General features: G+C 29.3%; 3 protein-coding genes across 5 annotated transcripts in view; 2 read left to right on the top strand and 1 right to left on the bottom strand.

The window, feature by feature from the left end:
- LOC108563007 (neurocalcin homolog) overlaps positions 1-27,853 on the top strand; it is a 75,444-nt gene that overhangs the window by 32,293 nt on the left and 15,298 nt on the right. The gene's annotated exons all lie outside the window — the stretch shown is intronic.
- LOC108563008 (neuronal calcium sensor 2) overlaps positions 1-27,853 on the top strand; it is a 66,986-nt gene that overhangs the window by 31,655 nt on the left and 7,478 nt on the right. For all 3 annotated transcript variants that reach the window (XM_017921544.1, XM_017921543.1, XM_017921542.1), the window contains exons 3-4: positions 13,022-13,165; positions 25,931-26,059. In XM_017921544.1, coding sequence (XP_017777033.1) covers positions 13,022-13,165; positions 25,931-26,059 — 273 coding nt within the window. The remainder of the gene's footprint in view (positions 1-13,021; positions 13,166-25,930; positions 26,060-27,853) is intronic.
- LOC108563006 (protein cortex) lies at positions 20,547-21,960 on the bottom strand. Its single transcript, XM_017921539.1, has one exon. The coding sequence runs from the start codon at positions 21,919-21,921 to the stop codon at positions 20,632-20,634; it is 1,290 nt and encodes a 429-aa protein (XP_017777028.1). The 5' UTR covers positions 21,922-21,960; the 3' UTR covers positions 20,547-20,631.

The following is a 27,853-nucleotide window of genomic DNA, read 5'->3' as shown; positions in this document are numbered from 1 at the left end:
TATAAATTACGATTGAATTGATTCGCACAGAAATAGGCATTCCGCGTTAAAAGTAAATATTTTCCAATGTTCCTTTTATTTTTAAATAAACGCAACGATGTACGTGGCATGTGTACGGCTATGTATGTGAGTATATTACGCAAATATTTATACGAAATTAAACTTTATTGAACCGATTTCCACGGATTCCTTTTCTCTCCTAATTTGAGAAATATGTTTCAGATCGCTACTTTCATGATTTTTTTTTCAATTATAGGATGTGAACATTTTTACTAAACTTCTTGAGAACTATTCAGCTTTTGTGTATGAAAAAATATACGAAGTGATTACATAGTGTTGCATCATTTAATTCGGAAATTATTTTAGAAACTAGGAATACTTAAAAATAACCTATTTCCGTTACTTTTTATTACTATTTACGTTCTACGAAATGTACACTTAGTTTCGTTCCTCGTATTTTCGGTAGTAAATCTTCATTTGTCTTAACAAATGACGTTTAGTAATTAATAGTTGATGTTAAATATAAAACTTTTTTACGTAATCATAAATAATGTGTTTGGTGTTTTTTTTTTGTGAGTAAAGTTATAACCCATGCCATGAGGAATTGATAATTGGATGATGAATCTCTGTATAGACGTGACGAATTTGGTAATGCTGATATTAATTTAACAAATTTAAAAACCTTAATTTAATATTCATTTATCATAAATCTAACGACAAACAACCTAACGATTTTTTTTACATTATTTTTAATAATTTAATTTAATTACAGTTTGTTGCGTAAAATAAAATAATACTTTGATATAATAATAAAGGTAATTTTATGCACGGTATGTTATTTTAAGAATTTAGCAAGCATAAACACTTCTTGCGGTGAGTTGTACTAGATTAATGTACTATCAACATGTAAAGATGTATTTATACGAATTAGCCAAGGTATACGTTTTGAAATCAAACATTGTTTATTCAATTCTGGTGACTCATTTCAGAAGAATCATTTCAAGTTTTATCCTTCAAAATCATCATTTGATTGAAAACATGTTTTTCAGAATTCATACCATCAATTTATTACATGCAAATTTAATGCATATAATTATTTCTCTTATTTGACTTTAATAAATAAGTCGAAAGAAAATCGACTCAAATAAATTATTCATGTTTTTCGATTAATTATGTTTTACGTTCATAGCGTATATCCAATATATTTTTTTTATTCGTTAAAAATGTACTGCAATGCATGCACTGTAGTAAAAGGCATTAATTTAATAACTACATACAATAAAATGGAAATTTCCATTCCTTTTATAATGGATTACAAAAGCCTATCGATTTTTTTACATCGTGGTGCATTATCAATCTGTTTTAATTAAACCATTTGACAAGCGAGGCGACATCATATTGCGTGAATGCCATTTTTTTTATGTAAAATATGCAAATAAAAAAAACTACAAAATGTGATATACACGTCATATAACAGCAACGAAGTTTTAAATACAAGAGTTTGAATATTTTAGGTTTACTAGTGCTTTTGTATACGACAACTTGTATGTTCAACTTCATGATTGTCTTAATTATGAGTCAAAATTATATTTCTTGTAAAATTTGGATCATTCGCTACAATTTGATCAACGATTTGGGTTATCGTTTCTAAACTTTTTCTAAAAAAATCTGTTGCGAGTTTGTTTGGTTCATCGTATTCAGAATCACTATTTTTTGTATGCGAATTTCAATTATTATATTTTCTGTATAATATTGGATATAACTTCTTCAATGATTTTCACTAAAATGTTTTGGTTATTCCGCTTATTGCGGAATTGCATAAGCTTTTAATATTTTAAAATAAACTAAATTGCTAAAAGTAAATAAAAAAAGAATACACAAAATTATGTTTTATATATGAATGATCAGCTTTTCCCTTTATTTATTTCTAGTAAATAGTTTCTCGCATAATTTACTTTCAAACTGCTGTACTTTATATATTGAGTTTTATAGTTTTGATGATGAACTTCTTGGATGTTAATATAAAAAAATCTATTTATTGAATATTTCTGCTACAATATTGGCATATAAATTTGTTTTTCTATTGTTTTTGTATCATTTAAAATTTGGTAGAAAGTTTATGAAAATGTTTAATTTAATTAATGTTAGAGAAAACTAAAATGCGTCTCTATATAATTGTCTGCTACAATAATTAATGTAGTTATGAAGTACTAATGACAATAGTTGGCTTCATATAAGAACTTGTAACATTTTTAGATTAATGAATATTGAGAAAGACCGAGCGCGCGGTAATATACGAGTATCTTCTTTAATCATTTTAAAAGAGTCGTATGTTTTGCAATAGAGTTTTTTCGTATTTAATGGAGAGCTGAAACTGGTTTATAAATAGCTTACGAAAGAAGATACATTGCACAGAGAAACGACCATTGGAAACAAGAACAAATGGTTCGATCCAATTAGTTGTCTCGCTCTCGTCCGTGATTTAATAGCATGTTTACATTGGAAATTGTTTAAATTTAATCCTCTCATATACGGAATGATGTGTGTAACATGTGCGGTTGACGTCCGAACACTAAATATTTCATTATCAAACTGAAGGCCCTAATTAGTAATTGTCATCATGATTTCGGTGTTCCATGTGGAAATGAAAACCGCGCTAATATTCATGTCGAACGTAACGCACGCAACGTTCGCTCACAATTTGAACCTACTTTATATTCCTGACATTTCTCATCGACCAGCACATGTAAATAAAAGGCAGCTTCTACGTTAAACACATCAATCGGTACTCGAATCATTTTAAATGTAAATGTTCATTTGTATGAAAGTCTTGGGTTTATTTAAGTCAATTTTAAAATGATTCACAAAACTGTAATTACTGTTTGCTTTCTTTATTTCAATTATAAATGCATTTTATATTTTATTACAAACTTGTTTATTACCAAATGTACAATATTTTAATATAAAATATTAATATTTATTGCAACAATAAATTACGAAATAAACAAATTTGTTCCATTATTTTATTATTCTGGTCTATTTGATAATACAATTATAACGATTTGCAGTAATATTATAATATAAACAAAATATTTGTTATTTTTCTTACATGTATTTAAGATATAAATTACTTAAAAAACGTAATTGCTTTTAGTTTTATCTATAAGTGAGAATTTTAATTAAAAATGCAATTAATGTTTTATTGGCAACACACAAAATGTATAATTATATTGTTGTTAATAATACGTTTTCTAATTTATAAAATAATTATTTTTGTACTTACATTTCATATATATACATATTTATAATTATTTATATTATAACTAACTTTTAAAATTACTATCAGACGCGTAATTGCTTTTCGCATTTTTGTATTAGCAAGAATTTCAATTAAATTTCAGTTTGCTTTAGTACAAACTTGTTTTACATCAACTGGAAAAATGTACAATTCTCAGTTTAAGAATGGACAAAGTTGTTGAAAATATTATTTATTTAAAAATTTCTAAATATACATTCGTCTTGTACTTAAATAAATATTAATGATTTTTAGTATAATTTATATAAACGCATACGCAAAGAAGTATCAAAAGATTATTTGGTAATAATTCAGTTTTTTAAATGTCAAAATTTTCCTTTTAATATTAAAAAAAGTGGTTTTAATGCATTTCAAATACAGTACAATATTACTCTCATTTTTGTTACAAAATGCAGCAATCTGTTTTGCCAATATCCCGGATTATTTGAATCCGGACTAACCGAGAACATTAATAAACTGCACAAGAGACTTGATCGTTTATGTATAAAACAATTTTTTAATATGTTTTTAGAATCTATTTTTATTTAACTCAATCAAAATTTAGATTTTTTCAAATTTTCAAACCGTACTATAGTGAATTCGGACTGATTGTAGTGAATTGAATAATATTAAATATATCTTTCACTTGTTTTTTTTCTGAATCTTTTTAAGGACTACATTCATTCTGGTTCTATACATTGTTTGAATTGTTTGTCAAATGTTTAGTAACTTGAACGTCTTCGACTCCTATTACTTACAACTGCATCGTCGTATTCCTATGGGAATGTGCAGATTGCCAGTGTTGCTAAACCCTCGTCACTCTATTCATTCTTTTCAGAGGACTGATACAATGTTTACAGAATATTCGTTTCTTTTCTCGTATACGTCTCACGAGCAAAGGACCTGGGACATCGATCAATATTTCAAGGATAACAAAATAATACATTGAGTAGATTAGAAATAATTTAAAGTTTTATTTTAGAAGCGTAATAACAAAAAATGTATATTATTGCTTTATAATAAGACAAGGTTTTATAATTTGTTCTTATCTAAATAATGTAAAATGCTTTGTATGTACTTATACTTTAGATTGTATTTAATTATAACTTAGGTATAACTTAAGTCTTCGAATTGCTATATTTACTGACTGGATAAAGTGTACCTGGCGTACGAGTGAAGAACTTACTTTAGATAAACGTCATGTTTGACAACTTCGTTTTAGCATTATAAATTTTGCGGTGGCAAAAGCGACGTTAGACGGATGTAACGTTTATATTAACTTTACAAGTGTCTCTACACAAATCAAGATGTATAAATGCGATCGGGCATCTGGTTATATATCGATTCCCAACAAACATTCCAATACGGTGAAACGATAAATCCTGTGCAGAGGCATGGACTGCATACAAACGTCCAGAGATACAATGTTAGATTACGTGCAATTTATAAGCACTGTTGTGGCTAATGTTTTCTCGGCCATATTTCTATATTACTTATATAAATAGAGAATAAAATATGAGTCGACACAACCCTCAGGTTCTATATATAGCGGAACGACTTAATTCCATACACGACAGTATCTGTGCGGGAAATCTGTTTCGATTGCGCCATGAATATTCATAATAATTCAATATATTTTAAGAGATTCGACGCGAAAATGCTTAAATATTCAAGAATAGCAAATTCCACTTATTTATGCGGAAGCGAGAATTCTTTATCGATTTATTGATGCTATTCTAATATAAGAACATTAAGATATTATATACATTAATTTAAAAATATTATAACTATAAGAGTTATATTATAGATACAATAATATTTTAATTGCAAATCCTACTAATTATAAACTTCATATTTTGTGGAATTGAAATCTTTGTTTTATTCTCTATTTATAATTGCTCAATTTATGTTGAATATGTAATTAACAATGTTATTCTATAATATATTTTTTTAGTAAAAAAATTGATGATTTATTTAAAAAAATGGATTATATTTATATAAAGAAAACCACAGGATAATACTTATTATTTCAGAATGGAATTCAAGTTGGAAGTGATTTGTAGGGCATTAGCTAATCTGATGTGGATAAGGAATGGCCGTCAGATTTGAAGGGATAACGTTACATTATCTGGGATAACTCGAAGCTGCGGGCAAGGGAGTAGTCAAAGTGGAGAATATATCTTTTGAGATAAACAATCCATCTGGTCGATGAAAGTTCCACCCGAAAATAAAGTACTTTGTCTTCTTGATTCATTGCTTGGAGCTCTCAAGTTTTCCACCCCAATAAATACTAGAAAAACAATTGCAGACCGCTGCTACAAACCAGGCTCCTTTTGAAATTGAAAACTTTTACAAATAGACCTCTTTCAGGTTTTCAACACTCTAAATTGAAGATAAGATAGCAGATTTGTTTTTTTCCCTTAAAAAAAACAAGAAGTAACAGAAATGTACAAATGTTTTATTCAACTTGTAAAATTATTATTTCATATTTCTGTATAAATAAAATTATTACGTTATTAGGAGATAGCATTACAATATATTAAACTATTATGTGATTATCTGTTGTAGATAAATCTTTGTTTTGATTTATTTTTTGATTAAGTCAAATAGTTTAGAATCCTCTATGTCCTTGTAAGTTTTGCAACTTCTGAAGACTCGATCCTAATTAATCTTACAGATTTCTTGCATCCAGATTCCTTCGTTAGTAACGGCTTTATTAAACTCATCCAAATATAGATATAACTTGAAATATGTAGATTAAAACAGGTCACAATGACAGGTTCTATTATTTATTCCTTATAAATTACATTATAAACTTACATTCACACATATTATGAATATAGTCTTAGTTAGCTTATGTTACAAATTAGAATTTCGCTCATATTGTTTTTGTCCATAAAAAATTTGAAGTTTTTTTTTACAATAAATTATTTTTTTGTTTACTGCGGGCCCCACGAATTCTAATGGACGGCACTGCTTTTCAATTTCATTTCATTTTAATATTTTAGACGTAATCTTAGTTGAAGAAAATTTTATAAGAATTGTTGAAACTATTTAGCAGCCTCGATATTTTCATTACAATTTTGTAAAAGTAATAATGTTGATATATTTGTAATTTTATGTTACTTTTTTATTTTACTATTCAATTTCGAAGACTTTTCAATTAAATTTTATTCTTTACTCTCATTGCGTAATAGAATACAATTGACAGGTGATACATTGTCCGCAATGTCTATTATATAGACTTCTTTATTTATTTATAAAACCTTGACTGATTCCTATAAGTAATACTCAGATAAGTTATTTTTTAATAAACTATTGATCATTGAAAACAATAACAGTAACATAAACAATGTCAATGTCAATAATAAAGAATGTCAATAAATTTACTTCTTTATAAGATTTTTATTTTAAAGTTTATATAACAATAGAATTTCATGTTATATATATCGTGAAAATTAGATCAGTTTCAACAGTAGTTTCTCATTAACTATATTCATCCACGTTGAATGCCTTTGTTTAGCATTCAAAATCTGTGCATTTAATCAGAAAATTGTATTGCTCACGTAATCCAATGAAAGAAAAGAGACTTCGAGCATCTATTTATCGGCTGTCGTCTGCAAGGCATTCGCAAATCGTACAGAAACAATCCAGTAAATCCTATCAACTCCCGCAAATCCATCCAGCTAGTTGTATTTTTAAAGGAAACGAGATATGCGCTCGTTTCACTTTCGTCATGTTACGTAGAGCGCTGAAAATAAGCAGACATTGGCGTAACGTATAAATAGTGCGTTTGATTCTTTTCACGAGTATAAATTATATTGTACATTTATAACAATAAAACTTGTTGCCAGCTTGATCGATTCCAGAAACTTCAAACGCACAGAGAACATGAAAAAACAAGCAGTCTATCAAAGAAAACGCGAATGCCGGTCGAATTTGAGATTTTATAGTGTTATCCCTGTTAGTCTGGGGGGTCCAGGGATGAAATTTAATTAGAATTTGCGGATGTTTGCTTATAGCGCTGGAGCACGTGCAATAACTTATGGAAATTTATGGAAATCTCATGTTAAATTTCCCGTTGTACCCCGTTGTTAAGAAGAAGATGCGGGAGAAGTTTCGAATGCATTTTACATGTGCCTTTGACGGGGTCGCGGGGCACTTAAAATCTTGTGGGAAAATTAGAATGTTGCCAATTGAGGAATACTCTCTTCTCTCGCAGTGTGCTTGAATTGTACCATGTTTAATTTGAATTTTAGTGGATGACAGTTTCTGATTTCTCCTTTTCTTCTTAGCAGCATTTTAATTAATTCACGGTACAAAAGCAAGAAATGTTTAGTTCATAGGTTCCTATTTTTTTTTCGGTAATATATCAGAATTTTTCCGCGGCGCCCCAATTCAAAGCTTTTTTCAATTTTTGCGGCACCCCTGCAGAACAGTTTCAAAAACTGATATTCTAACACCATTCAATAAAAATAAATCAATTATATATCTTATCCATTACAAATATTATCCATTAATTTTTATTGCGTTTTAATTCAATAATTTTTCTTTTTTTATAAACTTTACTTGACTATCTCGACTACTGTTTCCCAACGTGGTTAAGGGGGACAATTCGAAAATAGACTCGTCTTCAGTTTAACCACATGACGAATTATGTATATGTTAATGCTCCAATAAGAATTTTAGAAAGGCTTAGTTTTTCTAAATGATTGTCTACGTGAACGATCTGAAATATGTATCTTCGTTATTATTTTGTTTGTTTGATGATTAAAATAGTGTGACCTTTAAAATTGAATTTAGAATCCCAGCGTAGCCAGATTTTTGTCACACGGAGCCGGATGTATTATTTTAGAATCGATATGAATTCGGGGAAATGAAAGGACAATTTATAATGTGGGATTATAAATTGGGTATTTGCTTCATTGATGCTGATCCACTTGAATTAAAACAATAGTGAAAATAAAAAAATATTGGCAACATGATTGTTTTATATTGTATTATTATTTGATTAGAATTGGTTTAAAGTTTTCAACTTATGTGTCGCGACATATTTTTAATGAACTTTTGAAATACTCTTAGTGCCCAATTACTATAACAATTATAAACAAATTTGTTGCGTGTAAAACGTGTGCAACAACGCTAGACTACATAAGAATTAAAATTGGATGTATTCGAATATTTGTAGTACTTTTTTATTATTTGAAATTTTCAATAAATGAATGTTTTCCTGAAATAAATACAAAATATTTCGTAATCAAATATAGACACTAAAATAATAAATAAACAATTTTACATATTGTTTATTTATATACAATCAAATTTCTGAAAAATAATGTTTGAGATAGAAACTAAGTAATTGATAAATGGTACCATTCAGAACTGGCACTTACTAATATAGTCGAAAGACGTAGGGTATCGAAATATCGATCGAAGGTTCAAATAATTCAGGGGGGATTTGACTTATTTAAGAAATATCGATTCGCAAATTGGCTCTCCCTTAAATACACAAAACATTTATAGCACACACACCAAAAGTATAACAATGCTGCGTTACTTGTTTAATCGATCCTATTTACAAATTGAAACTGATTATAATTGAATCAGCAAACCAAAAGTTGCGACTATTAAAAAATATAAGTACAAATCGAAAATTTGAAATGTATTTAATTGAGACAATATCGCATTTATATCTTAAATATAGAAATAATCACATATTATTGCAAGGTTCGTAGGCAATACGACAATAACAGTTTAATTTCCATTAGAAAACACGGTAATCAATAATTGTATTAATTGAGCTATAATTATTAATATCAATAAAAAGTATTACTAAATACCAGTTCTATAATAACCAACATTAATTATATTGTTTTTTTATTGATCAGTTCAATATTTTTTCGTATTTAATTTTCTCAAAGGCATAAACAATCGTCATTTTATTTGTTGTTCGTTTTACGAATGGCATCGTTAGGTCCAATGTTGCGAAGTATCCATTTCGAGAGGATATCGATTATTTTCATTTCAAGTATGTGTGTTTGCTCATACATAAATTCTCATCTTCTTTTAATAAGTTTTCAATGGATATTCTTTTGTGGACTTGAGTTTTGTAAGGAATTTCTATACTGAACTCGCTGGTTCGTAAACCTATATTCCCTGAAAATTTTACAGAAAGTTCGCTATTGTCGGAAAACTTTAAGTCTGTATAATAATACATTTTGTGCTCGTAAATATCTTGAGAATCTTTTGTTATAAAGTTCCAGGGACCGAGTCATTACATGTATTTTATATTCATGCAAATTAACTACCAAACACTTCATCTTTTCTGTTGCACTTTTCACGAGGAATTTGTATCCAATTAATTTCTACATTTAAGACCGATTGACATATTTTAAGCACTTGATATTGAACAGTTTAAGAAAGTTGTTTAATTCAATTTAGAAAAAAGAAGATGATTCATTATTCCATCATCAGTTATTACGGAAACCTAAAGAACCTAGGAACCTAAGAACAAACGTAAAATTTATATTAAGAGAAATCTATAAGATTTGATAGTAATAACTTTTATTATTATTTGTTTTATGAAATTGCACTAATATTTCTTCTATTAGAAAAGCATACTGAATTATGAAGTAGTTTCATAAGTTTAATTAACTTTAAAATGTATGGTTCTGCAGGAATATTCATTAAAATAGTTGTGATTAATTAAAACTCGTACCTCCACTATCGCATTCTCGTAAACTTCGGTTTTAATTAATACCGTTAACTTTAATTCCCAATTAATTTATAATTGAAGAAAATTAAAAAAAATACTTAATAATAATTGATTTATATTCTTTTTTAATTTCATCAGCTAAACCTGTGAAGTCGTGAATAAGCAAGTAATTAAATCTGGTTTAACGTAAATATTAATATTTTTAAAAACGATAAATTATAATTGAGTGGTTGGAACGTGTACAATAATGTACTAAATAAATTACGACTTATTGAGTTTCTTGGGATAAACGAATCCCTTCAATAAACCACGTTGAAAGCCTTTTTAATTAAATGATCAGCGGGTAAAATGTATCGCATCCGCATTGATCATATTTTGCGCTGCTCCGAAAATAAATTACGTTGGCTTAAAAGCTTTCGACGAAAGGTCCTTAGAATGAAATCTAATTTATGTTTTAATACAATTTTTTTTTATCAATTTTTGCGGTCCAAAAATAATTACGTACACAAACATTATATTTTTTTTTAGTTTGTTACATTTCAGTGTAAATGGAAAGTGCAATATCATTTTATGCAGATAATATTCTTCCTTTACTTGGTTATTATAAAACAGTGCGAAGTTGAATTCAAATCTGGCAATTTTCTCGTAAGTGCGCTATGCAAATGGAGTTTGCAAGTGAATAACATTAATTTAAATGTGGGAAAATGCACTTGGTAAATGTATATTTCTTATAATTTGATACGGTGTAGGATATGCATTGAAAGCAATTGAGCAAATAAATTGATTTCAATCTTTTATAATATTAAATCAATGTAAATCGAGACATTAGTATTTAACAAGAAATACATAGTTTATATTATTTATATTTTATTGAAATTGTGGAAATTTTATTTTTAAATTTTCAAACCGGACTGATCGAAACCGCATATATCTTAGATATATGTTTCATATCTGTTAAGTTTCAACTACTATAAACATTGCTGGTTGACATTAACAAAGTAAAGTTGTGTCTCGTTTCAGTGCGAATATATGTCTCTTGTATAATCCAGTTAAATGGGGACAGTGTAGTTTTAAGTTAATTTAAAACGGTTGTGCAACGTCCACTTCCTAATTGTTTAGGGTTTAATGTAAATGCTGCAGTGGACATTGAGTTTTAGTCACTTAGCAGTGATTCAATTACTCTATGCTACTATATTAATATAATTTTCTTTAATTGTAATTTTATACAAATATACTGGAGTTTAATTCAATTAATTTTCATCATTTTTAATATTCTTGAATAAATTGTTGCATTTTGCTGTATTATATAATCTTAATATTAAAGATATAATATATTAACGATTTACACAATTCTAAGCTAACTATTATTAACCATGAATTAAACTGATTAATGTATGCAGTAGTGGATTATTTAAAACGTATTTAGTTTCGAAAATATTATGTAAACTGGTATATTTTGTAATGAAAAGTTTGTTTGATGAAAGTTTCATACTCCACGCATTGTCATTTAAACAAAGCGTATCTGTATTATCCGCATATTAGTTGTAAAGTTTGTAATAAAAATTTCAAAAATAATATCATAATTTCAAAAATAGATTGCTATTCCAAGTAGAAATGAAAATATTTTCATGCTAACTAGAATTATATGGGGAGTTATTAACTACATCTTACACTTATATACTTAATACAATTCTTAATAACACTCTAACACTAATTTAATAATGATTAACTACTTCAATTATAATAATCTTCTCCTTGCTTAACTACTCCGAGCTAAAATTGGTGTTTCCAATTGCAAAACAAACCGTATTTATATATAATATAAAGATTACTTTAAAATGCCAACAATAATTTAGGTCTGTTTTACGTCTCTTTATAATTTAAATAGTGACATAAATATGCAGGTATTTTAATTACCGTAAGAGGATAATGGGTTAAAAAACAAATTTTAATTAAGCAAAAATAAATGTCTTTATAAGGTTTCTTCCTATTATATTTATTTTCTCTATTAGTCTTGTTTCAAAGAGAGCAGAACTGATTATATTTTTAGTTTTATTTTTATTGATTAACAACTAAATGTAATTATTATAAAGCATAATATTTATATTGAAATAAAATAATGCTATTAAACGGAATTGTATGTATACAATAAATTTTGTTTATTGTTAATAAGTGTATAAATATTTTTGTTTTTATGAATAATTTAAAACATATAATAAACTTAAATATAATAAATTGTATAATCTTTTGTATAGTTTAATGAGTTAACTAGAAACTTGATTCAACTATGGTGATACGTAGTTCATTCACTTTATTGGCTTATAGTTACAGGAAATATCGTGGTTTGAATACGTTACTACGTTAAATAAAGAGAACACCAATAATTTCAGATATCTGTGCCTCTATCAAACAAATTCCGAGAATATACAGTGCAGCCGATTGCATGTTGTAAAGTACGTTTAAATAATCCAAACTACGGTTTGAGGGCGTTTATTGATTCTGATAATGTTTTTTCAAAGGGGAACGAACAGTGTAGGTCCCTTTTTTACAACGCGTACAAGTGTTTTAGATTTAAGGGAACATTGCTTTCGGTAATGTATGGCCTACATTAAGGCAACCCTCCCTCAGAACGCGTAAAATTAGCAATCAAAGTAAACCGCAAGTCCTTAATTACAGTGGATTTATTAGATTTTCAATCACATTACGGCGACGGCAGCGGTGGCTCCTGTAAATCAGCACGAACTTCGGTCATCGTTTCCCAAAGTTCTGGTCGCAACGCCTGTCTAGAATTCAATACTTAATAACTGGGAAAGTTGTGCACCTAATTCTCCGTAACAGAAAGTTTAAATTGTCCGAGTTGCTCCATGTTAAAGGCTTATCGTTATTAAGCGAAAGAGAATTTCAGAAAATCCCAATTACTTTCTTTTTAAACGCCGGAATTGCGCGAAAATTCCACCTCAATTGTATCCATTCAATATTATTAAATGTTTTTTTCTTTTTTTCAATTACAGCAAGATTGCCCGAACGGTCGTCTGACTCCTGCCAAGTTCGTAGACATGTACAAGATGTTCTTCCCATCTGGTAATGCCGAAGAGTTCTGTGATCACGTCTTCCGGACATTCGACATGGACAAAAATGGTTACATCGATTTCAAGGTAGGTTTTCCTCTTTAAAATGCTTCAATTCCGATCGGTCGTTAGTTCCAATTGCAAATGAGTGGATCGGATTGGGGCGGACGCTCAAATCAATTCAAAATGTTATATTTTAATTGATAACCAGTCACCCTCGGTGATCTGTTCGTCATCATCCGCGACACGCTTTCGCAATTACATTTACATACACACACCCCTTTTTTACCCCACAATTCGCGCATACAATTTAATCAATATTTTTTTAATTAACTTTTCAATTCATTACTGCTTTCCAATAATTTCAATTGAAACAATTAACGACATTTATTACACTTACAGTTCTTAATTAGTTTTAAATTTACCTACATTAAGCAAGAAATATAATTAATTACTACGTTAATTAATTCAAAAGTAAGTAGTAATAATTACTGGTTTACTTAATAAACAAACCTAAATTTATTTAAAACTCGATAATAAATACAAATTAGTTGTTCCAATGTTCAGAAGATCTTTCGTAATCAAGTCTAATTTGTGAATGAATAAGTAAACTATAAATTTAGTCATAAAGAATACTTATTTTTGTTACTTATGATCTGCACTAATTTGACAACCACAAGATATTTAGTTTGCACAGAAAATCTGTAGTTCAAAAAGATGCCGCTAGTCATAATTGTGTCAATTAATAGAAATGTTTGTGAATACATATCAATGATAAAATCACGTTCGTATGAACTTCTTGTATGTTTGTGCGAACTAACAGATCCTTCTATAGGAAACATTTTAAATACAAGCTTTTATATTTTAATTTAAAGTGATTAAAGTAAATTCTCTTAATTTGTGTAAACTGAACTTTCACAGCATATTTCGAATTCATTTTGTTCGTTATTCATTTGTTTCTTATTAAGTCCAACAAACAAATAATAAAATATTTAACATTAAAAAAAATCTATAACCAACAAAGAGCTTTAATTAGCGGTTGTCAGAAGCAAACGTGATTAACAGAGACCAAGAAGAACTGATGGAAGTAATCTAAACATTCTCTCGTGATAAATTCGAGTTGGGAAAACAATGCTAATTTTTTGTACGTGTGCTTGGGTTCTGTTTCATTAATGTCGGAAGTTATTTGGCTTAATAACGGCGGCTAATGTGAATGAGCTTATTTCTTGTTGAACTTGCTGTTTTCCCAACATCGGCAAACATGCAATTATTTCTATTATGCATGTGAATGCCACATCTCCTGGGAATCCTGCGTGTTGTGTTTTAATACAACTTTAATGCCAAGATATGCACGTACGTGTGAGTGTGTTGATGCGTGGCGCATGAATGGAGGGTCGGCGCTGACGTTAATGATCACATTTTTTTTACTTATTCATTCAATTAATCTTTACGAACAAGTAATTTTTTTCTTTCACTTTTCAACTTATAAAAAAAATCAATACTATTAATTAAAATGAAAATGTCTTTCACGGAAACATTTATGAACATATTTAACTTTACTGATTAATAATTGACCTTAAATTAACATTAATTAATCATTTTAATGGTTCATATTTGAAGAACTTTTATACAAACTCTTATTGCTTAGTTTCAAACATTTATTTGTTTTGCTTAAATTTACACAGCGCATAAACTCGGGATGTGCTCCAGTGAAGTTTGTGTATTTTTTCTCGGCAAACTTTATATTGCAATTAATGCAAATGACGCAAGTTGTTCAATTAGCATTTAAATTGAGCGTAAAATGCGACGATAAATCTAGCGCATTATTTGTGTTTGCCGACCGCATCCTAAATGCTTTATTATTCCACACATCTTATGGAAATGCAAACAAGACTTTCAAAAGTTTTCCTCAGGAGTGTGAGTTGTTTTTGCCTGTACTGTAATTAGGTTGATCATATAATGCCGTTTAAAACTACTATTTATATATTGTGAAGGTCAAATGTGTATTTAATCATATTTGTCGTTGATAATTGGAAAAAAGTCTTAAATTATTTAAGAAATAGCGAAAAACATAGAGTATCACAATAATACAGCATTACCTCTCATAGTCCGGTTAATCGGTTCGGTCAGTATCCCGTAATCTAGGATCAAGGTAAAAAAAAACGATCATTTGTGTATAAAAAAATAATTTCGTGTATTTTTGTAAGAATTTATTGTTCAATTAAAATTTAGTTTGATTTGAAATTTTCAAACCGGACTGATTGACACTGTATATAGAAATAGTATATAGATTGATTGCTGTATATAGAAATATACCTTGACAGAAGATAGCTGTACCTTAACAAAGATAATTCATTTGCTACATGGTATATAATCGTGGAGAATAAATATTTCAAATCCATATAGTAGAGGATATCATAATTGAATATCTTTAATAATTTAAATAAATTGGATGATCCAAATAGAAACATTGCATATAGTTGATGATTCAATTAACTGCATTTTGTATATGGATTATGTAAGTATATGGAAGCTGCCGTGAGGTGAATCAATTTCATTTTATTGTTTATTTTGATCTGTTGTCAATTATATTATGTGTTAATAAGTTATAGTTATTGATCGTCAATTTGGTTTAATATTTATATAAAGATAATCACATATACAATATTTAATAAATAATAGAAATCATTCAAACATTTTTATTGAGTTTCAAAAGAAATATAAGCCATAAAGTTGTGTGGTGATTAGGGAAGTAAAGTAGAAACTTATGCTTGAAACTTTTATATTATAGTTGAGAATTGTATTTCTTGTATTATTTTTTCTTTTCATTATTAAAGCACTTATTGTAATATGTTCAATTTTGGTCGTTCACTGCAGTTATTTGTTATTAGATAATAATTGCTATCAAGTAATTTATATTTCAAAATGAATGTCAGTTGGGACTATTACAATATATTATTTACTCTTCATTTTGTTATAAAAAAAGCAATTGCATCCATATTGGTGTATGAATAAATAAATACTAGGTGCAAGCGACATCCATCGGTTTGTGTCACGATATGTGAGCGAGTTTAATTAAACGTGTGCAACATGAATCAAAAAAAGAAATGGTTATTAATTGGATTTGATTCACTCATAAAATAAATGTTTTTTTACTACTTTCATTTAATTTTGCAAATATATAATTGTTATTGAAGTTGGATTGAATAATTGTAGTTAATTACTTTTTTTAACGTCTTTTGGGAAATATGATAATTGGAATTAATAGCAAATTCATTCTATTATATTTAAATCAAATGCTCTTTCTTATAGTGTTCATTATCTTTGATAAAATATTTAAACAGTCTGTTTCCTCATTAAATGGTATTCTCCGTTTTCTCGCCAAGTTTGATTTCCTCAAGGCATTTTCTTACGCTCTGCACTCCTAAACATCAAAAAGCACTACACATTTACTTATTTGATCATTATTCTGTATAAAACACTTAAATTATTTTTTTAAGTTTAAATAATAATAATAATTTATTGGACAGACATCAATCCGAAAGAAAAAAAAAATACATAAATAATTAAATTCTAACATAAAAAAATAAATATTAATATGCTGGCCAAAGGGCTAACGACCGAGGTCTTTCCGCCCGGGAACATAAATTTAATTATGGAATAATAACAACATTACAATAATAATATACAAATGAAAAACAGAATAATGAGGAAAAAAAACAGCAGAGTAGGAACAAGTGTGTATCAATCGAGGGACATTAGGTATTGGAATAGGGATAATGTGGGATATTTAAATTTGGGAAAGATATTTGGGTTTCGAGAGGCACATAATTTAGAGAGGTTTGGTTTTGGAGTAAAGGAGATCATTAGGAAGATTGTGTAGAGGATTAGGATGTCGTATTTTGGTGAGGATACGAAGGGCGGAACGTTCGGATACGGACAGGTTTTTTAGGACAGGATTCTGGCATTGGGAAAGTAGTGGGAAGCCGTAGTCAAGGATAGGACGGCATATTGATTTGTATATGGATGCACTTTATGGATATTTCGGAGTTACGGAAGGTTAAGGAACGGAAATGACGGTATCTGGATTTAATTTTGGATTGGAGTTGTTTGGAATGGGAATTGAGATTGAGTTTAGCATCAAGAAGGATTCCAAGATATTTAACAAGTGGTGAAGGGAAAATGGAATGATTGTTTAACGTAACATGGGGAGACGGATATTTATCGAGTATTTCTATTAATTTTATTTGAATGTAATTTTATCTGTTTATTGTTTTTTTTATATTTTTTTTTATTGCAAAAATTATGCAGTTCACTTTGTGAAAAACCTCCAATAAATAGAACTACTGTTTGATTAAAATATTGGCTTACAAATCGTTGCAAACACTGCAATTATTGATTATTTTTTATTTTTAGATCTTGACATGTTTTATACATGAATGACTCGATTATTTTTTTATTCTTCATGAATTCAATTCGTGTTTAAATAGTAACTTGTTTCCTCTTGTTAAAGAACAAAGTTTCCCTTACTATGATGAAATATTAAATAAGCTGTCATGCAGTTTTAATTATCAAATAATGTTGAATGTTGAATTTGCAAAAGTTAATCGTTCATCCGCTAAACTTCATCGAGAGGCATATTCCAAAGTTTTGTCGGAACTGTATGTAAATTGGAAAATTTACATACATTTTACGCGACCTCCGCCGTTTTTCCGCTCGATCAGATATTAAATTTACTTCGATTTTCTGTTTTTATTTACTCCTTTCTTCCGACTACCCTTAAAACCCTGTGTCAACGTACATATACATGAACATTGACGCAAACATTTTTAATTAATGTCTTTTTAATTATATTTGCTCCCAGATTATTGAAGCTGGATGATTAATGTTTACACGTTACTCTCTTTCATCCTATGAAAGATTAGATTGGACAGCATCAATAGACCAAATGTACATCAGCCTCTAATAGATTGAAGCTCATCTCGGTTTCATCACTTCTCTTTTTTCGTTTCCCTTTCGCTTTAGTTTGATAAGTTATAAATTAAGTTACCGTTTTTCCTTTCTCTCTCCACAAGAAAATTCTATTGAATCTGCTATCATCAATTTGGTGATGATTACAGTTTCGTATACTACATAAATCACTGTATTGAAACTGCCAAAATATTGATGTAAAAGCTTAAAGTATTTTGATGAAGGAATAAATAATATGAATGAGCAATGTATAATTAATGGTACTATTTTAAGTTGATTGAAAGCACTTTTGTATTCATTTACGTTTACGAAATGTGCTCGTATTCATTTACGTTGATTACAAAATAAAAAAAAAACTTGCTTGCAGAAATTGAGTTAAGTGATTCGAGCAAGTGGAGATAATTCGGTGATGCCGTGCACCTAATCTGGATCTAAGTAAATTTGCTTCTGCTCTAGACATATTACGTTTTCAAATTAATTAGAATTTAATGGCGGAATGTAAGAGAATTCTTGAATGCTAACAACTAGTGAACAGCAAGATCTGTTTATAATTAATGTTACGTTCAAGATCAGAAATACCAAACAACTGAAATTGTGTCGTTGAAAATTGCTCATATTGAGACCTGTGAAGTAACTGGCTATTGACTGGTTGGAAGGAAAAGTCCGACCAACGATTTTCACATTAAATTCTAAATTGCTTCGCAACTGGGTCAAATAAATTTAACCACACTCGCTTAATGTTTTATTACACTTTTTTTTACTTCTATAATTTGCATTAATTGTGGAATTACAGCCGACGACGTTACGTTCACGCTGTGATCACGTAACAAACTTTGTTATTAACTTTGATTTATGTTTCAGAGAAAAAGAACACTTTAACCATTAAATTATTATAATTCACGTACACTTGGTTCTCTTTTTATGAGGTAGATAGGTTCCACAGGAAAACGTATAAAAATAAATCGCACAAAAAAGGAATGATACCTTCTATAATTTTTAAAACCGCATAAAACTAAATCAATGAGTTACAATATACCGAAAATCGCATAAAAAGGGTTTATTAAATTTATACGGAAAAATTTTACAAAAAAAAATACAGAATTTTTATGAAAGTTAATCTTTCTTTACATTTTTTTCTTTAGAAATATCGTCGCTTTATGAGAGTGTTCGGCATAATTTGCCAACTGGTTCGAAATCACTTTCATCACTAGAAGAGATAGTCAGCATATCAGATCTATGTCCTGAAGATAATGATTTTTCACAAGTAAAATTAGTCTCAACTTCGCATGTTGATTTTTTCCCTTTACCAATATAATCAGTGATTAAACTTTGCGATGGCTTTGCTATTTTTTTGTACAATTCCTGATATCCAGAAATGCAATTCTGAAGCTCGCGTTGAAACTTGAATGCTCGTTCAGAATTATCATCTTTTTCGATTAAATGGTTTGCCAATTTGTGTCAAAACGTGTCAAAATGGCCAAAAATAGTTAATTAAAAAAATGCTACTTGAAATAAAAACAGCATAAAAAGAGTTTTCATAAAAAGAGGACCGAGTGTACATTCTTGATGTTATTATAGGGTTTTAGAACTAACTTATTTCTATTTATTTTCTTAAATAATATAGATTAAATCGCGAATCATGGATGCGCGAAATTGGACAATCGCACTATAATCTCAATTATATTTATTGAACTTCAAGCTGTACTTCCTTGTGAACATAACTATTTATTTATGCCTTCCTAACTAATAGTGGCGATCAAATACTTTTCCATGCATGATATCCGGTTGTTATTTGATGCACCTTATTTGTATGTGCATGCTCGGCCCACTTTATTATGGAATCCACCGCAATTTGCATCCGAAATATGCTTGGAGTGTTCTTACATTTGCAGGAAATCGTATAAAACTTATTTAAAGTTAGCTCGCTGATATAATAATGCTGGATGAGAAGAGGTAGGCATACTCACGGAGATGAGGAAAATTCAATTTGAATAAATTACATTGAAGGGGAAAACATATTTCAGTTATTTTATTGCAGTTATTTTTGAAGTATAGAAGTTTTTCTTTAGGTGATATTTCATAGTTAAACCACGACTATCGCGGATTATACTTGGAACAAAAGTTCAAGAAACAGTTTGATTCCCAAGTTTGTAAGTAAAATAAAATAAAAGGTTCCAAAGGTTTTTCTTTGTTTAAGTATCACACTGCTAAACTTTAGGTCCAAGTACGTAGCGGAAATTTAACTATATTGTATGCATAGGGACAAAAAAAAGGTTGAAAAACTATGTTTCATCCTCTTTTCGAACTTGAAGAATTGACTGGTGGAAATAATCATATTTTCTTGTTAACTTATTATTTAATTATGATCTATTTATCTTCTATTTAATTAAAATATTTACAATGCATTTGCTGTGCTACTATTTATGAAACACGAATTAATTTCATAAATTGTTTAGTTAAGAAACATTTTATTTATTGTTGTTAGTTTTTTAAGTTATTTAAAATAAGAATGTTTATTAAATATAATAAAATAATTTAACACGTAACAAAGGTTAAAAAAATAGAGGCGTGAGTTGTTGCATTTATCGGATGCACTTTCCAAAGTTGCTACTCTGAAAGGGCTTCCTGTTCTCGTAGACCTTCTGTTTTTTACGCTCTAGGAAATCCCAAATGCATAGGTTCTCGTCAACGCCTGCAGTTGCCAATTGCCGTCTATCCGGACTCCACATTAGATATGGGACAGGACCTTGATGCCAGACGATGCCGTCTACTACGGTGTTGGTGTTTGAAAGGACGAGTATTTCGTTGTAGCCCTTCTTACCGTCATCATCGCCGTATAAGCTCACCACAAGCTCTCCGGTGATCTCGTTCCATGTTAAACAGTCGCATTCCGAATATAAATTTTTCTGGGCGGCAAGTTTCGCGGAGCTGACGTTCCAAAAGGAGATCTCCCCCTCGAACTTGCCCACGGCCAGAAGTGATTCCTGGAATGGATGCCATGCGATGCTTGAGATCTTCTCGTACATGGTCACTTCCAGGTTCTCCTGGATGGGCCAGTTCCACATCCTCACTATTTCGTCTTCACCGGAAGTCGCAAAGTAGTTGCCTTGGCTTGAGAATTCTATTGAATATATTGGCCCGCAATGTGTCGGATTCCAGACTTGCATCAGCATTAATGTCGATGTGAATAAACTGAGGACGCCGTTCGTGCAGCCGGTCAGGAGATATTGATTTGTGTTGCACCAGGCAATAGCCGTAATTGTGCAAAAGTAGCAGCATCCGCATTGTCCTCTCGTCACTTTCTTTACGTCAACGTCAAGGATGCCTACGTTCTTTTTGCTCATAGAGAATGCCAATCGCGTTCCGTCCGTGCTCCACCGGATGCATTTGTTCACCATCTTCCCTGTGTTCGTAGTGAATCCATCACACGATAGCTCTGGACACCACAGGCAGATTTCCTTGTTGAACACGGACGCCAAATAACCAGATTTACCCCATTCTGTAATATGCATGCACAGGTTGGTGTTCAAATCCGGAATGTCCAATACTATGTTCGGCGCTCCGATCATCGGTTTCTTCCTTGCTTTCACAGGCCAATCCTTATTCACCAACGAACTGTTTGTGCATCTTTTATATCTCTTCGGTTCCGTAAAATTTAACACTTTTCTGTCTTTCTCCATTATCGCTTGCCACAAATTACCGACGTAATTATTCATCTTGTATTTCATTTGAGCGTAGTTCAAATACCGCGGATGGTCCAAATCGAATTTCGGCATGTGCACATCTTTGTTCGCTAGCAGCTTAAAATTTGACAAGTTAAAGTCCTCACCAGCTCGTCTAGGTATGAATCTATCCGCCGAACACTTTTCCATTTTCAAAGAATTCAATTTTTATCGCATAGCACAACGAACATCAGAAACACGATTGAAATCGAAATAAAATATTTCAGATAAACTTCATTTTGTTTTTTTTTATATTTTATAAACATTTTTTTATTTTTTTATAAATTTATTAATATACGACAACACGGAATAACGCTGCTCATCATTACAATTTATAAAGACAAAAATAATAATTCAATTTTAGTTTGGAAAATTATATGCAAATAAGTATGCACTATGTCAACGTGTGTGTAGTGTTAAATAACACATTAAATCAAAATATTGATAGCCGCTGACTATTTATTGTACAAATTACCATTAATTAATACAAACAAATAGATGTGACAATTTCACCAATAAATTTCAACAAATAAATGACTTATTCAAATAACATTTTGATATTCATTTGGTAATATGTTAAAATTGCACAGTGAAAGAACGCAAAACGACCAAAAAACAGAAATAATTATTTCTCATTATTAAGCATTATTCTATATTAAGTGTAAATATTTGCCGCATTTATTGGTAATTTTCTTCATGACCTGTTTACGATTACTTATTGGACATTTTCGTAATTATATGTGTTGCTTCTACTGATTTAATCCTATTTATGTAATTTTTCTGAATTCTTTATAACAATACATTTCAATCATTTATCAATAAACATAATAAAAAATTCAACCACATGGTATACCACATAGTAAATATTAAACTTCTAATACGAATTAAACGTTTATACTTTTAAGTTAAAATATGTTACATAATTAAGTTTTTTTATGGTAGAAAATATATTCCCATTTCTTTGAAAATGTTAGTTGTTTGTTCTATATCTTTGGCAATTTAATTTATAATAGTTTATGTTTGTAGGCGTCAATCAACTGCTATTAGTTATGATATAGTTTTATTAAAAGTTATATGATAATAGAAAGTAAATGTAAAAACTTTTTTAGATTTATCTTATATCTCATTAAGACAGAGTGCTAAAAACGAAATGTAATATTGGATCCATCGCTTATCTTCCTCTACATTCGGAGAATATCCGTTCCCTGTTTTATTACTTTTCTCCCCTCCATCAAAACGACATATTTTATTTCCTCTTCATTCTCTGCTCGCGTTATTCTTTCTTTTCTTCCGTGCGTGTTTTCCTCAAATATTTATGTGCGGGATGTATGCGGAGGGATGAAGTGACAATAAGTAAAAAAATGTATGATACTTATTTGACTTGGGGATATTTGGTTTTGGAGCATATATCTTCTTGCCAGCTTCCTCTTCTCGCTCATCCTCGAGTCAACAAAAATAAATAAAGCAAAAAGTATATAAAACATATATATTGCACACCCTTTCTCCCTCCTTATATATAACATTTCTCTCTTCCCTCCACTTCACATACGTATACTGCAATTTAATCCTCATGTGGGCTCACAAACTTCTTTTTATGTCGTAAATATAAATATGGACTTAATCCTAGTAAATAACTGGTATTTATTTGATTTCCCTTGCCATGTTTAATACCATGTTTAAACGCCGATGTATTGCAATGCGGAGCGGCGATTTTATATAAATATAATAAATAAGAGACCCCTACAACAAGGGATTCCAAACTGCATTAACATAAAGTTCGCCCTGAGATAGACCAATGTTTCGACATGGGTCGCCGCTGAAAAATTCTGATATATTAAGGGCGCTGCAAACCAAAACAGTTTGAGAAACGCTGCTATACAACAATGATATTTTTAATTTAGAAGTAGAATTATCTATGGAGTTTATCTCCCTTAATATTAATATCGTGTGAATGTTTGAAGTTTAATTAACCTAATTAATTTGGACGGTCGACGTTAAATGATTTTCACGGTTTTTGATTACTGATGAGCGCGGAAAATGTAATTTGTTCAACTTTAATTAGTGTAACATATTGGAGCCTGATAAAATTTAATTTATACGTTCGACTTGAATAGAGGAATATATTTTATTGATTACATATTAATTTTATCGATGCTAATATTATACCTGTGGAAATGTTCGAGTGTTTATACAAATTTCATAATTTCCAATTTATACGCACTTCGGTAGAAGCGTTATCAAAAGAGCATTGCCGGTTGAAATAACAATAGTAATTTCAGTTTAAAATGAATTCTGTGTGTCCGATGCAAATTTCCAATTTATTTCTGAAATAAAGAATATTGATACGAATATTTTTTATATACCGAATAAAGCTATCTATTCATCTGTTATAAAGCAATCCGTATTATATATAAAAAAAACTCGTAATGCACATAAACCATGAACGAATTTGAACATTTTAATATATATTTCATTACTAATTGCATTAATTAAGAACAGAAAAGTATAAATAAGAAAAGTATATTAGGAAATTAACCAAATTGAATACCTATTCACTGTGTGTAGGATTTTCTTCTGAATACTCTATTCTGAATACTATAACATTAAGAATCACATTACCTCTTGAGTCTCCATATCACAAGAATATTTACTTTAATTTTATATTAGTTGTAGACACTCTTTACTTACAAGTAACAATAGATATTTGACAAAATTTTATGAGATTAATATGTTGAAGTTGTCATTTTGTTTTCTTTATGAAATTATGTTTGTCAAGTAAAACAATAAGATTGTCGAGTTATGAAAATTTAACTTTTAAACATAATAATTAATTAATTTCAAACAATTCTAATATTAAATTAGTAATTTTGTATGTAATATACTTATTAGATTTGTATTTTACTTACCTATTTTTACTCATGACTGAAACTGAAGGTATATTTCTGTTGTATAAAACTCTGATTTTTAATCCTCTTTCCTTCCATTCTGTGCGCTTTTTATATTACAGCTACGATACTTATGAAACAATGCCCTACACTCATGACTTCAGTAAATCCTTTGTGCTGAAAAAGTTACAAAATACAATGGTCAACAATCTAAATATGGATTATATACACTTGAAGATTTATTTATTATACATTTGTTACCACAATCATAAAATTTTATTAAGTATTAAATATTTATAATAGATATTTCTCACGAAAATTATGTGGTCTTCTATCTTTGTATTACATTGCTTAATTCTTTTTTGTATAAAAGAAGTATAAATGCTGCATTTTATTTGAGTTTAAACGAATCTCATTTCATATTTTCCACTTGGACATGTCTGACATTTTAATTCCGAAATAGTTGAAGTGTTTTAAATTTACTGAATATTTAATTCCACGTTGAATAAACCCTTAATGCCACTCCATAAGCTGGCTTTGATATGCAAAGCTGCATGTTTGTTGACTTTATAAGTAAATCTCGCATTTAAAATATATTTGCATTTAGTCAATACATCGGTTTTGGTTTACACAGAACTTGAAAAATAATTAAACTATTAATAATGTGCAGTAAACATCAATATTATTAATAACTTAAATTACGAACTGTCAATTATTTATTGCTATTTTTTTTTGCTATATTACCAATACACTCATTTGATTAAAATATAATTAATTGATGTGCATGTTTTATTAAATTATTATATTTTCTTCTAAGGATATTTGTTTACTCTAAAATTTACTATTTTAAATCAGAATATAATATATTACAATAATTAAATTAGTGTATATTATTCTGTATATAATTTTGCCTCTTTAATATAAATTTATATATTATTTTATAGATAATTTATGTATAAAACAAGAAATATAACATATTATGTTATGTTTGCTATAAAATCAAAATTTCATAAATTTACCCAGAATAGTGAATATACTTTTAACAAGAAGTCAAAAAATATATGAATAAACTGTAAATCAACTCTTTTTGTCATTTGAAAGTAAATAAAAATAATTGAATTGATGAGAAGTGTTTCTCCCAATTCTAAATTTCCATTTTATTGCACAATCATGTTCAGAAGTACTACAATAATTTTATAGTCTGTCCAACACAAAATTGTCCATGTTATGTCGATATATGTTGAAGTTACTAAAATGGTTTCGTTTATCCACAGGAGTTTCTACTTGCGATCGATGTGACGTCGAGCGGCACACCGGAGGAGAAACTAAAGTGGGCATTCCGTATGTACGATGTGGACGGGAACGGAGTCATAGATATCCAAGAAATGACTAAGATCGTTCAGGTGAGTGAGCTTTGCCTTTTGCCATTACGTTCTGCGTCTTGAAAACCCAAGGGCTCATCGAAAGCAAACAGGCGAAAACTTTTCATTTGCCCGTGAATAATTGATGTAATTGGAATTGTGGTAAGATCCTCGGGAGAGCAGCGAAAGTAACAGAGTTTACGTTCTAAGTTGATTTACCCAAAAGCTTTCTCCTCCCAAACATATTTCTAATACTAAAAAATACCCGGTGTAAAGTAGAAACTAAACTAATAAATTACGTTCCAGTATGTTTTCTCGAGTGCAACAGATAAAAACTTCTGAAAGTTTCTGTTGAATAATTGTTGAACATCTCATTTATTCTTTAATTCAAATTATCTTTTGTTGCTCAACAAAGTAGAATTAATCGCCTATTTTGTTTTGTCCAGTTTCAAACTATTTATTTTATTTAACGTTCAGTTCAATTTATTTGATATCGATAATTAATGTAATTTATTACTCCAGGTCAAGTTTAAGTGTACAGAGTTTCACATGTTTTTAAACGGTGGCAATCGCAAGCCCGACGTTTGAAATCCCGACAACCATAATCCCGACAATATCAAAATCCCGACTATATCGAAAATGTCTAAAATAACATTTTTAAATTATTCCGAATCGTAGTGACTTTTAAATTGTAATTAATAATAAATATTAACAATTAATAATAATTGTATTTGAGATTATTTCATAATGTTAAGGTTTATTATGATTAATTGAACAAAATTAAATAAATTAATAATAATTTATTGTTATTAATAATAAAAGTGTAGCACATGTTGACTACGCTCCGAAATAATTTAAAAATTTTATTGTAAAAATTTTCAATATAGTCGGGATTTTGATATAGTCGGGATTATGTTTGTCAGGAGTATGGTTGTCGAGATTCTGATACAGTCGGGATTATGGTTGTCAAGATTTTGATATAGATGGGATTTCGAACGTCGGGATTTTGATACTGTCGGGATTTCAATAGAGACCGTCTATCGGGTTATCGGGCTTGCGATATAGACCCGTTTTTAAAAAGTATTAAATTTTATTTTCAATTAAAAAAAAAATATGAAATAACATTAATATTAACAAATTTTGTAAATTAATCTTAATGTTATGTATTACAAAATTTATATTTACATAGTAAAACAATAATAGAAGCTATATAAATGAAGGTATGGAATTAATTTTGCATTTGCAGAAATAAAAGCACTCAAGACCGACTAAATTATGTAACTCAAACAATCCTCTTCATGGTTATCTAATGAGAGAAGTTTCAACATGTAATAATAATATCCTTCTCAAACCTTTTTTTAATAAAATAAAAAAAGTTCTAACTCTTGATAATCAAAACAAGAATTGTACAAATGTGAATTAAGTTGTAGTGTTAGATAACAAATTTGAATATGTTTCTATTGCATAGTTTTCTCTTTATGTAACGGTTTTAGATCAGTATAGTATCAGTTTCTTTGAAAAGGTTAATTAATTCGATAAAAAAATCGTTATGCGAGGTGCTCGTTAAGCGAAGTTCCACTGTATAGTATAGTCCACTGTCAGGATTAATAATAATGCAAAATTTTTCAAAATATGAATTTTAATTGATAAACTCTTTAATCGGGTCGGAATTGTATTTATTTTTTTTGCAACAATCTCGTTATATATTTTTTTCATATTTATATCGGTATTATCTAAATCCAAGTCAAAATCTATTTCCAAAAGAAGATAAAAAAGAAGCAACAACATAAATTCCTCGCAATATAAACGCTGCAGGTTGGGGTGCGCCACAAAGAC

Source organism: Nicrophorus vespilloides, unplaced genomic scaffold, assembly GCF_001412225.1.
Source record: "Nicrophorus vespilloides isolate i.1.1-1 unplaced genomic scaffold, Nicve_v1.0, whole genome shotgun sequence".
Taxonomy (NCBI): domain Eukaryota; kingdom Metazoa; phylum Arthropoda; class Insecta; order Coleoptera; family Silphidae; genus Nicrophorus; species Nicrophorus vespilloides.
The sequence above is the reverse complement of the archived record's forward strand: the minus strand, read 5'-3'. Positions and strand labels throughout refer to the sequence as shown.

Coding starts and splice junctions, on each gene's coding strand:
- LOC108563006 (XM_017921539.1), bottom strand. CDS start 21,921: ATGGAAAAGTGTTCGGCGGATAGATTCATACCTAGACGAGCTGGTGAG.